The 14,072-nt window shown below is 41.7% G+C and overlaps 1 protein-coding gene across 15 annotated transcripts in view; it reads right to left on the bottom strand.

Annotated features, from left to right (window-relative positions):
• The window catches only part of kcnt1b (potassium sodium-activated channel subfamily T member 1b), a 126,165-nt gene extending 112,969 nt beyond the window's left edge, over positions 1 to 13,196 (bottom strand). For 14 of the 15 annotated variants that reach the window (XM_078170551.1, XM_078170552.1, XM_078170556.1 and 11 more), the window contains exons 1-3: positions 11,414 to 13,196; positions 7,964 to 8,054; positions 5,912 to 6,079 (exon numbers count right to left, since the gene is read on the bottom strand). In XM_078170551.1, coding sequence (XP_078026677.1) covers positions 5,912 to 6,079; positions 7,964 to 8,054; positions 11,414 to 11,480 — 326 coding nt within the window. In that variant the 5' untranslated portion in view covers positions 11,481 to 13,196. Of the gene's footprint in view, positions 1 to 5,911; positions 6,080 to 7,963; positions 8,055 to 9,927; positions 10,065 to 11,413 lie in introns of those variants that run through there. The other variant, XM_078170557.1, reaches the window with a different exon arrangement.
• Between the last annotated feature and the right edge of the window lie 876 nt (positions 13,197 to 14,072).

Below are 14,072 nucleotides of genomic sequence, written 5' to 3'. Positions count from 1 at the left end.
GTGTATTTCCTCCCTCGAAAAGATGCTTAGTAAACCCTGGAAGTCACTACTGGCCTTCCTTTTCTTCATTTTTTTTTTGTTACAAGCAGTTTGTGTTTTCTGCTGTGTGCACGGCTAGCAGGTTTTTAAAAATGGTGGTTGCTGGTGATGCATTGGCTGTGTTCGACCAGTCAATGTACACTTTTTTTTTTTTTTAAATTTAAACAAATCAGATACAAATTACAGAACAACACTTTAAACACTAAAATGCTAGGACAACCATTTCTTAATTAACCAAATATTACTGTTTGAGGACACATGGTAAAAAAAAAAGATTGAACTTGATGCAAGCCATCTTTTGACAGTCGTCCAAAAAGTTGCCACATGAGGACAAAACCAAAATAAATGCAACATGTCATTAATCTCAGATTTACAGAAATGACAGTATTCTTCTTGTTGGCAGTATTTTGTACACTTATGACGTCTGGACTAATCACCGAACACTTATATCACTCAACGTTCCTCATGTCCTGGTAGAGTACCACTGAATTAGGAGCTAAGAAAAAAGTCCCTGAAAACAGCACTTTAACATCTATGATCGTTCTTAGGGCCTGTCCCAATACCCACACTTCCCCTAGAAATACTCACTTGCACTTGGTTGTGCGCGTTCACATTGATGCTAGTGGTGTCCCAAAACAGAACTGAGGTAGTGGAAGTGGTTTCCAACACTTAAAACCCACCCTAGATTCCAAGGGAGCCCTGACCCACACTTTCAACGAAGTGGAAGATGGATTTTCCCAGAACACCTTGTGAAGTCAGCAACTTCGGCAAGTTTTGGAAAAGAATTTGTTACTGTATGATCGGAATGTAGGCTATACAAACAACAGATGGTTGGACTAGCGTAAACTCATCAGCAACTCGGTTGAACACAGTGTCGAAATATTTAAACAAATCGACTTACCCGAACAAAATTGATCAGAACTAGAAGGCATCATAGGCGCCTCCTGTTTTCAGCATTTCTTCTCCGTTGATTCATCAGACGGAGAAGAATAAACATAGCACACGCCACAACACAAGTGCTGGAGCCGGCATTTTCAAACCAGTATCTTGTGTCGCTACTACGCGTGACGTATGCCTGCACGTTGGTCACGCCGATTTGCATGAAGTGGTGTCTCATTTCTTAGGGAAAGATCTCTACCCTAATATTTCTCACTTCCCTCATCAAGGGTTATCTCGCAAACAAGGGCATGCAATACCAAGTGGAAGATTTAAGGGATAGAAATTAGATTGGGCCTTAGTTCTTGCGGTACAGACTCAAAAAAAAGGGGGGTTCTTAGAAAAAGGTCCCTAGAACTATGGAAAAGTTCCTCCAGTCTAAAAATACCTGATGTCATACCTCAATGGAAATTTTTTATTTGATGCTTTCGGCGATTTCTGTCTGCTGATTTTATCTATAAACAGTTTCTCAATTGATTTTCCTGAACATTCACCAAATCACATCACTGCAATATATAAAAATACACACACCATGATGGTGGACTTTATCAATATCGCCCACTCTGTTGTGGAAGTGAAAACAAAAAGGTGTCAGGATGGGCTACTGGAAACACAGCTCCTTCCAATTTTTATTATAGTTGGTTTAAATAACTACATCAAACTGTTCCGTTACAACCTGTTTGAGCATCTGACAGCTCTTGTTGCTGCCTAACGGGACTCCCTTCTAGTAATATTATTATGTCTAGTGAGTTATCACTGCCTGAATCTTTCTACCCCTGCCTTCTACTCTCATAGCCCACTATGACAGATGCATGAAACAGATGCAAAAGGCTATCAGGGCAGCGAGCGGAAGGGGGTGGAGGGGTCTGACTCTCCCTCTGTGGGTTAATTTGTTTGGAGGCTCTGTGCATGACAAGGCATCAGGAAATAATCATCATCATCGCAACACATGAGCACAGCACGCAAAAGCCCATCGACCAAGGAATACAGTTGAATGTCACCAGAGCCCAGTGACGTCGTCCGCTTCTGTTTCCACTCAAGAGCTTGAAAACTAGTAATTACAGAAAATAGCCTTAAGACAGTATCAATAACAGTGTTTTCTTCTTTTACATCTTCATTCATTTCCCAACACACATTGTGCAGAGGTGTGTGTGAGCAGCTGCGGTTTACAGCTGTTATTTGTTTTGCAGAAACAAAGGCTGTTGTTTTTTCAACATCTGTGAATGGCCGTATATAGCTCTGTCACAAGACCTACCATGCACACACACACACACACACACACGAGTGGATACAGACACACATACACACTCAGGCTTACATGTGTCAGTAGCCCAGCAACAAACCCTAATAACCCTTTGCAATCGAATAGTGATCAGCAAACAATTCTCAGGGGACCTACTGGATGAAAACATGCACACAAAACACACATAACTACACACACACACACACACACACACACACACACACACACACAGTATCAAGCAGCGTTTCTAGCATCTCAAGGTCTACAAGAAGCAGCATACGTGATAGTCTGTTAAAAGAGAAATGTTAATGTGTGCTGACTGTATTTCCATGTAATTACTGTGTAGTGTAATCTATACTGTCAGTCAATGCTGCTTTATTTGTCTTTGTCTTCAACCTATTTGTTATGTCAACAGTGCTGATGACTGGTATGCAGCTAGAAAAACAAAGCCAAGAAGATCTGTAGTTGAATACCGAGAAATCACTGCATCCCCTGGGAAAGCACGCAGACCAGTGTGTGGGGGGGAAATGGTCAAACACCGAGCCGCTGCTCTGAATGCGATCTGTAGACAAAAGGCCTTGCACTGATATAAAACATACTGACAGTAATTTACTGCAAGGAGCCCTAGAGACGGAGGGCGAGGGAACAGAAAGACAGAAAGACAGTGTGTGTGTGTGTGTGTGTGTGTGTGTGTGTGTGTGTGTGTGTGAGAGAGATAGAGAGGATGGTGGCAAAAATGAAACTTCCATTTAGTTAAAACAAAATTGTTGGTTCAAAATGAATCCCCACAAGTAATTAAATTCAATGTCCATTTTTACAAGATGCAGATCAATAAGCTAATTACGAAACACAAAAGCCACTGAAGGTGATCGACTCGTTGCTGAAACGTGGCTGCTGCTGCTGCTGCTGCTGCTGCTGCTGCAGACAACCAAAGAAGCCTGGATTCGTGAGATAACACACACAATGCGACATCTGTCAGATGTCAAATACTACCACTGATAAAACTTTCAATCAGCAGTACCATTACAGGCAGGGCCAGCTACACAAACAGTTAAATGTAATGTTTATTCAGTCATTTAACCCTCATTCTCTGAGTGCACTGACCTGACCCTGTAAGTTGAGGTGAGACCGCTGCCTTTTCTTTTCTCTTTTATCAGCTCCTCTACAAAGAAGCGCAGCACACTTGGTCCTCAAGGCAACAGTCTTGGCTGATTACAAATCAACCCTGTCTGATATGTCAAACGCCCTCAGGCTACAGGCGGCTGCCAAAATTAACCGACTACAACGGTGAACACAGTCTTAAAGAAACACTTCACCCCACAATCAAAAATACAAACTTTGCTCTAACCTGTAGTGCTTTTAATCAGTCTAGATTGTTTTGGTGTGGGTTGCAGAGTGTTGGAGATGTCTGCCCTCTCTCCAATATAATAGAATTCAAAACGCAGCCCCCCAAAAACCTTTGAAAAACAGCAATGTCTCCTCAGATTCGGAAATCAACACCCAGTTACTCAAATGAATCTACAGACCTTGTTGTTAGCAGTTTCATGTCGCACTGTCCTCCTATCAAACTACACCCTCCACTTGTATAACCACACAGATGTAATCATGCATCTACTTGTGGATGAGAGGCTCGTGCTTGTGATGGCACAAAATGCGAACATCAATTGCGTCCTTTTCAGCTGAGCTGCAAAGCTGTAAAGTTAGCTAGCTTAGTGTTGCTAAGTGAGCTAGCAGTAGATGCATGCTTCCTTCTGCACAGTGAGACCCTGATCACACAGGAAGCGTTTTAGCAGCTGGGGTGGCTTTTTGTAAATTGTTTTTAATGAGATTGAAGCTTTTTGTTTGCGGTTTTTGCGTTGCGTCATGCCTAACGTTTCTGCGCTTTACGCGCCTGTCGTTTTTGTCGAAGTGAATTCTGAACTCCTCGAGTCGAAAACACTTCAACTCAAAGCGGAAAAACACCCCACATCATCCTTTTCTTCGTCATCTTCTTTCCCACTGTCCAATCAGATGACTTGAGAGGTTGGCCATCTGTGGTGGTCACGACAACACGTTTACAGATGGTAAACAACGGAGGAGAAACTGGTGATAGCGGTTGCTGGATACCCAGAGCTCTACTGCCTGATGATATACAGCAGATTTTCAAACTGCCCCGAGTCATCCTAAAATATGACTGGAAATGGCCATCGTGGAGGCGAAGCTCCTGGACCAACTGGTGGTACTCCCCATGACCCACTCTCTTTTTTATGGTCTCAATGTTTCCCTGTGCCCGAATGCCGCAATGTCTCTTTTCTAAATTCAGGACCAGAGGTAGAGCAAGTACCCTCAGCCTTAACATTTTAGTAACTAGATACTAATGACTGTCAAATAGCTAAAATAAATAAAACTATAAATTCATTACATGGGAAGGTTAGAATAAGGAGGTGAGTCCATGGTTGCCTGGAGATAATAAAAGGGTGCAGCAAGCAATTTCTTTCCACTAGTGGCATTCAATTTTAAAAAAAGTGTGATTGGCCCCAGGGCCTGATACAGTTGAAGGGTGTAGTATTGTATTTTATTGTATAGTATGTATTTTTGGCTTTAAGCACCACAATCTGAGTGCAATATAGTTCCATTACATTCAAGAGAAGGCAGACATGATATATTCAACACTAGGTAACTAACATCAAAACTATCTAGACTAATAAGCAGCCCTACAGGAAAAATATGAACGCTCTCTTTAATAAGACCACAGTGGAATTAACAAGCTTATAAAGTTCAAGTAAGAATCTCATGTAAGCATTAGATTTAAAGTTAGTGACAAAGCAACAGGAAAACTATCAAGCAGCGCTATCCTGCTCTGTGCAAGTCATTACCGAGGTGACTGCTGATCCTTCAGTGAGATGGCTCATTTCAGCACCATGGAGAGCTCTGCAGTCCTCAGCCAGGGCTGATGCTCGGCTAATTCTCCCCCTCTTGGGCAGCAAACAGCATCTGTTGGTGTGTCTGTTCAACCGCAGCAATAATTTAACTCTTAGGAGACTCCAAAGCACTCCAGCGCTCTAGTGACTGTAGCACCAGTCAAGGGCCAAGAGACGGGCTCTTTCATGATCAGTTCAGAGCGAGAGGAAAATGCAGTCTAAAAACGACTACACTCAGAACTAATGAGAAATCAACTTAACACATTTCCTCCAAACTGTGCCAATGTGACAATTTAACAAGGTCAAAATCACAAAGAGAGAAAGATATATTTCTTTGTAACAGTGCTCCAAATATTCCACAGCCACAGGATCTGTGCACATTGCAAGACTCTAACTTTTATCACTACAAAAAAAAACCTCACTCTGTTTCTATTTCCACTGCTCTACCCACCTACACAAAAAACCAACAGCTGAATGCGAGTCACGCCACGTCTCCAGGGGGCTGTCATGAGAAGTCATTCTGGGAAATGTAGGAAAACAGTAAATGAAGTAGATGAAGCAGCTCGGGGGAATGTGAACACAACAATATAAACTGCAACACTCAGCAAAAAGTCTCTCCTGGAACGTGTGGAATAAAATAAACAGTTGAAAACAGTGTTTGAAGTATCCCGCGAGATTTGAACATAAATTAGGTGTCTGTACGCACACACAAACACAAAGTCCCCGCCAGGAATATCCCTGAGCAGACTTTCATATACAGTAGCACGTAAACTAACAGTGCTTTTCATGCTACCTGTCATCATTCTGAAATGTCTGGTCCCCCAGCAGCAAGTCCCTGAAGCGATAGCGAGGTGGAAGAGGAGGCACCTCAGTGTCCACTTCTGCCATCTTGAGGGCCGAGATGTCCAGAATAACACCAGAGTTGCTGCTGTTGTTCCTCTGCAGGGTCTCAGTGGGGGGCCTGCATGATGAGGAGGACGGCAAAATCTGCTCATCAACATGCCAGCTTGAGATTCTGTTACATTATAATGATATTTTATTATAATCTTCTGTGTTAACATGCAACAATACGGCACCTGAGATCATTTGTACACATAAATCATTGTAAAGCCCATTACTGGGGAGAGAATTGAGTGTTCTTGGAAGTCTATATGTAATAAAGGGTTGTATAATGAGTAGGAACAGCGTTTGAAATCAAATCAATCAATGTTCAGGAGGACTTTTTGTTCTACTGAAATTCCCAGATGCCAATTTTTTCATCTAGGAACATAAACTGTGCGAAGAGGAAAACACAGCAAGGACAAAGATGAAGAGGAGGCCCATCGATCTGTTCCATGAATACTGATTCCAAGTCAACATGGATTTATTGAGGATGATGAAATGGGTCTTCTGAGTACTATAAAAACTTGAACGAACATTCTGCAGTAGCTGAACTCCTGCATTACTCTGTCTACAGTGTCAAACACAGCTGAGGAAACAGCTAACGCACATGATCTATTTTGTGAAAGAAACACTAAACGTGGACCTGATACGCTGAATCAAAGCAATTCATGCATGAAAGTCTGAACCAGATGATTTGATGTAACTGTCGTGTGTCATGTATTATTAAACAAAATAAAATGAACTTATACAATTGCATGCATTATTCAATGAGAAAAAAGAGTTTCCCACCATCAAATGGGAAACTTAAAGGGGCAGTTCATCCTAAAATTAAAACTACATATTTTCCACTTACCTGCTTTTTATTAATCTACATGGTCATAGTGTGTGTTGAGTGTTGGAGCTTTCGGCCGTAGAGATGTCTGCCATCTCTACTATATAATAGAACTAGACGGCACTCGGCTTGTGGTGCTCAAAGCACCAAAACAATACATTTGAAAAACTCATTAATGTCTCTTTCCAGAAATAATAAACCAGTAACTCAAGATAATCCACAGACCTTGTTGTGAGCAGTTTTATGTAGGAACTATTTTCTTTTTACCGATCTTCACCTGCCAACTGAATCAATGCACCAAAGAAAGTGTGCATTGACTGCTAGCTCACCTAGCATCCCTGAGCTAGCTAACGTTACAGCTCGGCCGAGGATGACGCCATTAACAAGTACTTCTCACGCTGTCACAAGCACTCTTGACCATAAGTAAGTGTGTATCCTTCTGCATGGAGATACGGTTGGTGGGTTGGTAGAAAGAAAATAGTTCCTACACAAAACTGCTCACAACAAGGTCTGTGAATCATCTTGAGTACCTGGGTACTGATTTCTGGGAAAAGGCATTGCGAGGTGTACACGTTAATGGCGCCGTCTTCAGCCAAGCTCAGTAGTGCAAGGTGACCTAGCAGTTGATGCACACTTCCTTCCGTGCATTGACATAGTTGGCTGGTATAGTTCAGTACAAAGAAAATAGTTCCTACATTAAACTGCTCACAACAAGGTCTGTGGATTAACTTGAGTTTATCATATATATTTTTTGGGTGCTCTGAGCACCACAAGCCGAGTGCCATCTAGTTCCATTATATTCAAGAGAAGGCAGACATCTCTACGGCCAATATCTCCAACACTCGACAACTCACACTAAAACAATCCAGACAGATGATCAGCACTACAGGTGAGAGCAAAAATATGTATTTTGGATTTAGGTGTGAACTGTTCCTTTAAAAACTGCCTCACTGCAAAGACGATTATGAAAAAACAACCCACCTACTTGTACATAACAGTAAGTGCATGTGTTTGTGTGTCTAGTGCATCCAGGACAGGCTACATAATGGCATGTATATACTGTGTGCATATATGCTCGCATCATGTCACTCTGTGTCATAAGCAGGGGAGTGAAGTGCTTCGGGAAATTACCTGTCACCATGGGAACTTGAGGATCGGCGTGGAGGGCTCGATGATCGGCGTGGAGGGCTCGATGATCGGCGTGGAGGGCTCATGGCTGCCTCTTGTGGGGGGGGCAAGAGGGAGCGAGAGAAAGAAAAGACGGACAGGACAGAGAGATGGAGGAGAAAGGAAGGGAGAGAGTTTAAACACACTTATTAAAAATCCACCTCTCTAAGACTTAGCAAGGATGTTAATATGATTACATTAACTGCCTGTGTCGCAGCTTAACTCTCCTCGGAGTTCAGCAAGACCTCTGCAATGGGCTGCATTTTAACTAAAGTGGGATTACACTGACACACTTTAACTGTACAGTTTAATATTAATGCATTCACTGTCTCACACATGCCCAATTGATGGTGTTTTATTATTTATACTATATATTCTGATAAAGTGGAAAGTAGCATTTCAAGTGGGTTAAGCAGCTATTATGTACCTTTGTGTTTATTGAAGGCACTTTAGTGTATAGGACTTATGCGGGGGGAGAAAAGATCCCCTTATCAAGGCGGTGTTAAACCTATTTTACAGGGAGAAGAAAATTACTTCAGAAATAGGGCACTGACATTTCCACCACACCTGTGATGTATGTACAAGAATGCATGTTCTCTCTGGCTAAACACGATGGGCTTCATTCATGTGTGCGTGTCTCTGCTTGAGCAAATCAATGTTCAGCTTATTTCACAGCTGGCTTTACATGTCCAATCACATGATTTATTGGTGTTTCCTGTTGAGATTGCTTTGATCCCCCCCCCAATGTCTGTTCAAAGGGGAATAATCAGCGGGTAATACAGAGCTGTGTATTTGAGTGTGTGGCCATCATAGTAGAGTGTGGGCAGCCTTGAGTGGACTAATAGCACCCAGAGACATGCTCTCCCTGATTAACAGTGAAAGCACGGACCCTCAGAAGATAGTGGAAATAGAGTGGAGATATGATGAATTAGTGTGCTGGTGAGGAGAGGAAAAACAGGAAATAAATGAGGTCGTTGCAGGAGTGTAAAGAACACATTGTCCTCAATGCCTCCTTTACTTTAGGGGGAAAGGAGAGGTTGAGGAGAAGTAGATGACAAGATCAAATAAGAGAAAGAGCTGATGAGTGCAAGTCTAGCATGAGATTAAAATGAGGCTTGTAAAAAATACAGAGTGTGCAATCTCTGAGGGATGGCTTAATGGATGAGGCGAAGTGACCACAATAATAGAATCGCTCCCGGTATGAGACTGTCTCCACTTAATGGAGAGAATACAGTGGATTCAGACCAAAGAAAGCAGATGGATTTAGAAAAAAAAGGTGCATGCAGGGCAGAGGCAAAATTGGTCTTTAAATAAATAACAAGATGCAGAGTGAGAATCACAGAAACATGATGAAAACTGACTGTAAAAATATGCAGTCTTCATTTAAAGTATGTATTACGGTAGACCCAAGATGGATGTCACACTTACTGTACATGAGATTACAATGCATAGATAATCAGCAATAGCTAAATGCTATGTTCTGTAATTAAACTTTCCATCTGAACACTGAGTCATGTAAGTTTTCCTTATGGTTATACAAGAAAATGTGATATTTAGACACTGGGTAATCTTTGAAACACACTCATCATATTCAAAGAAAGTTTGCTAGTGACACACAAAGCCAATAAAGCTACTTCTATGCATGACAGATATATTACAGAGCAATATACTTAGGTATATAAGAAAATGGCCAAGATAGATTCATATAGGCTACTGCAGATCAAGTTCAGCATTAATATTAGGGTTATACTACACTATACTTTATAGAAACATCATTTAAGATACAACAAATTAACTTCCACAGTATTAGGTCATGAAGAGTACCCAGAAAAGTAACACACAAATATAAATTCCTTTGAGACAAGCTTAAATAGCAATAGACAGTAAAGACACAATAACAGACACAAACACAAGGTAAATAAACTTACAAATAAGCACCAGTCACTGTGAGTGAAGTCAGGCTCCCCAGAGGAACATACAGCCTGAGTCACATGGGCTGACTTCTGCCTAACTTCGTTCACCTGGCTGTGTCTGACCGAGGTCCCATCATCGTGAACACACGTTTGGTTTTGATAACCTCCATACACTGCCTGTACAGTGCTGCCTGTGTGAAAGAGGATGTTTCCCATCAACGCGCCGCTGCGTAAGCTCTGTCATGCTTGGAAAATGGTAATTAAAAAGGGGAGGGAAGTCGAGTCCGGTGTGACAAGAGTCCAGCGGAGTTAGCTTGAACGTCCAGTTGAATCAATATAGATCGTCATGGCGATAAACACCGGTGTTTGACAAGCTAGCTGCCTGACAGTACTTAGCTAACTTTCTCTTCGCTCGCATGCTGTGTTATTTAGGTTTATGAGGAAAAACTAGTCCCGGTCTGCGCTGCTGATTGGCTGACACGCCTTCGAAGCCGTTCTAATTTATCGTACACCTGACAGTTAATTTAAATATCAATGCGCGAGCCCCAAACCGCCACCAATACCGTGCGACTTCATTGTCGCTTAGCAACAACTTTAGTCGCGTGTTGACGAACTACATCGCAGCGCGGAAGGAGGATGAACTGTTATTTTTAGTCATATATGGATTGTAAAGCAGATTTTTTTTAATTAGCGCGCGTTAACCGTTTTTCAGCTGCTGTCACTGTACGTCAAATCACAGTAAGTACGGCTTCGTATGGTTATTTCCGTTGCTGTCTTCTGTCATGTAACATTGATAAGGACATCATGTAAACGCGCTGTGGTCCCTTGCTGGTTCCTGTCAGCATCATCTCCTCCCCAGGAAAGAGCAGCAGCAGCAGCAGCAGCAGGGCGCTCAAGTCACCCATGGGTGCCTCGCCATCTACCGGAGAAGTTTGCACTGATTTGGAGGCTATTGAGGATGCGTTTGATGCTGACAGGAAACTAATCAAAAGGCTTTTAGTGAAATGACTAAACCTAACAATAGCAACTGTAATTCTGCACCGTCATGATTTTGCTCACCCCTCATGTCACCTTGTCTGTGTTTTAAAGATGCAAGACTGAAGCTTTTGAGTCTAGACAAATAAGACTGCTGCTTCTTGTTTTATAAGCAATGGTGTGCTCCATGTACACTGTGTCTTCCTCAGCCAGAGTCATCTGGTGGTAAGAGGTGGAAAGTGCAACTTTGCTGTGCTTGTGAATGCCATAACAATTACATAGCACTCAGCAAAAAAAACAAGCAAATCTGTCTTACCAGGGCTTTAAATGGCTGGTACAGACATCTGCCAAAAATATTGCATTGGAATTAGACCACAACAGTTCCCTAATGATAAGATATTTATTCATTTTTCTTATAACTGTCCAAAATCAAACATCAGTGATGGAGTATATACAGTGCATGCAAAGTCTTGGCAACTTCTAGATATCCACGATCTCCTACTAGGCTACATCTGTGAAAACATACCTGCAACAGCTCTGTCCTCTGCTATTTGCCTCACAATCGTCCCCCTCAAATTGAAAAAAATATTCATTCTGTGTGCGCTCAGGGACTGATGGGAGACACCGCTGGCTTGTGTGTGTCTCCGGAAAAGCCGTGTGTCGCTCTGTGCGCGCTTCCTTGTGCTCAGCCTCTCCACATTTCAGCCCATTATTCTCCAGGGGAAAGAGCTCTGAGCGTCATCATTTCAAAGCCCACACAGCCACTTATGCTTTCCCATGCCAGCAGTCAGATCTCACTCACTCGTTTATCTCACTCAGGATCTTGATTCCCACAGATTTTCTTTTCCACAACTTGCTCCAGCTGATTTTGTTATTGCAGACAGCTGCAGTCTGTGGTTGCCGTGCCTCTTGGGCTAAATGATGAAACACGATGGAGTAATTTGTTTACAGTCAGTGCTAAAGGGGTGATTGAAATATGATGGCATTACAGATATTTACAGATGCTGATACAAAATGTAGTGATATGATGATGAACAACAGCAATTCAGATACACTTTTAACATGTAAAACACATCATTACACCATGATCATGCCTTGTTACCAGGACATATTACCAATTAGGGATGTTCCAATACCATTTTTTCCATACCTGAACATGTCCATTGCCTGACACCAATCCAATACGATGACATTAAAATAAATAAATAAAAGCTGTATACTAGTAACCCTGGATGGAAATTAAATGATTGCAACCATTGTTGTCAGGCATGACTGAAGTTAACCTATTTTGCAAACCATGGAAAAACGTGGATAATGAATGTTATAGAACGTATTTAACTGGACATTTGGCTAACGCCTAAGGTTACACTATTTACTGGAAATCAATTATTCTTGGCTGCTCTAAAACAGTGGCTGCACAATACAACTTGCTGTGAGGGCTACTGCTTCAGAGCAGCGAAGAGGAATAGATTTATGGGTAAATTACCGCTTCACCCGGGTGTGAAACTAATTTAAAATGTGTTAATAAACTATGTGTTATTGGATCAGTGCATAGACTCACACAGGGGCCAATGATCCATCATGTTAGGCAGTATCAGAGGCATTTTCCAATACTGGTATTGGTATTGGTATTGGAACAACTCTAAAAACATTCAGTACAATTTCTTCACTTCCAGCAGCCACCTGAGTTTCTCATTCTCAAAACCTTGTATATCCTTGTAAATCCTTGTATAATACATCAAGGTTAAAATTACTATTTTCAGCATAAGGTAGTACACAAAGATTATTTTGCCACTTACAAATCCTGCACATTCGAACACCTGCATTATTTCCATGTTTACCTCCAGCTCTTTGGCTCATTTTCATTACTCTGTCATAAATAATTAAACAGCACACAAATCACAATATTTACAAGTGATACTTGTTAGGCTTGGGCTGCATCAACGTATTACAGTGTACCAGGATATTTAGAAGTCCTGAAAATATGATTTTCAATACCATCAAAAATACAGATGTTCCTCTTTCTATTAAACTGATACAGAGATGCTGTATTGAAGCGATGTAGTGCACAGCACGCACCACCAGAGGTCAGTCTCTACTGGTGGAATAAGCAGACTGGATACTGCGAGCAGTGGGGATAACATTACAGGACCAGTAAAAAAAATGGCCCCTGCCCCTGTTTGGGAGCATTACTACAATTAGCCACATGATTTGATTCAATACACCATCTCTGTTCAGTATCTGCCGCAGTGACAAATGTCATTGGATACTCCAGCGAGAAGGGCACCTATTTCCTTTTTTTACTTCCTTCCATTTATTCAATATATTTTATGGGTCATACTGTAAATATTTAAACCCAGCGATATTTGTGTAATCTAAGTAAGCTAATTACGTATTAGAAACACAGCATTGTAGGCTACACAATAACATACATGCTACAGTGACTTTTATCCCCAGTAGCTCAACCTTTACTTTTTTTTTCAGAGAGAATCAAACAGAGGGGGCTACAGTCTGTGTTTGAGGGATATATTCAGCATGTCCGACTCACTCAGGTTAAAAAGATAAAGATAGTTAGAAGCTAAAGCTGAACATACAGATGACAGTGTAAAAGTGAACCACCACATCTCCTGACGATCGAGACAGAAGTTGATGGAATTAAAGGGAAACATTGCTGATATTCAACCAGGTGTGTGACATCACAGTGTTCACATGAACAATGTTTGCCTTCCCCCTGTGCTGCTGCCAGCACTCGGACCTCGGCTGCTAGACCTATGTCACTGAACAGGCAGGGAGCTTCAGGGGTAGCTAAGCGGCATTCATCTGCACACACTACGATGACACACAGCTGGTTGAATATCAGCAACGTTTCTCAAGGTCGGTCTTTTTTCAGTGTTATTATCATTTAAAAGCAAAAGCAGCACGTGTATACATTCATTAGGCTATATCTTCAGTAGCTAGCTAGTTAGCCCTATATTTTTCAGGCTTTGATATTGGGGAAAAAACATGTAATCCTCCGGATAACAAGTGTCATTATTACTTGTGACCCAGGCACAAAATTTAGCTGGAAATCCACAAAACCAGCCTGAAAATTAAGGAAATCTGAAACAACTGCATTAGAGTCAATGGAACACAGCTGTGTTGTTGTCGGACCCGCGTTGGAGTGTGCTGATGCTATGCTACGATTG

This window comes from Epinephelus lanceolatus, chromosome 9, assembly GCF_041903045.1.
Source record: "Epinephelus lanceolatus isolate andai-2023 chromosome 9, ASM4190304v1, whole genome shotgun sequence".
In the NCBI taxonomy this organism is placed as follows: domain Eukaryota; kingdom Metazoa; phylum Chordata; class Actinopteri; order Perciformes; family Serranidae; genus Epinephelus; species Epinephelus lanceolatus.
This window is presented reverse-complemented; position numbering and strand designations above follow the sequence as displayed.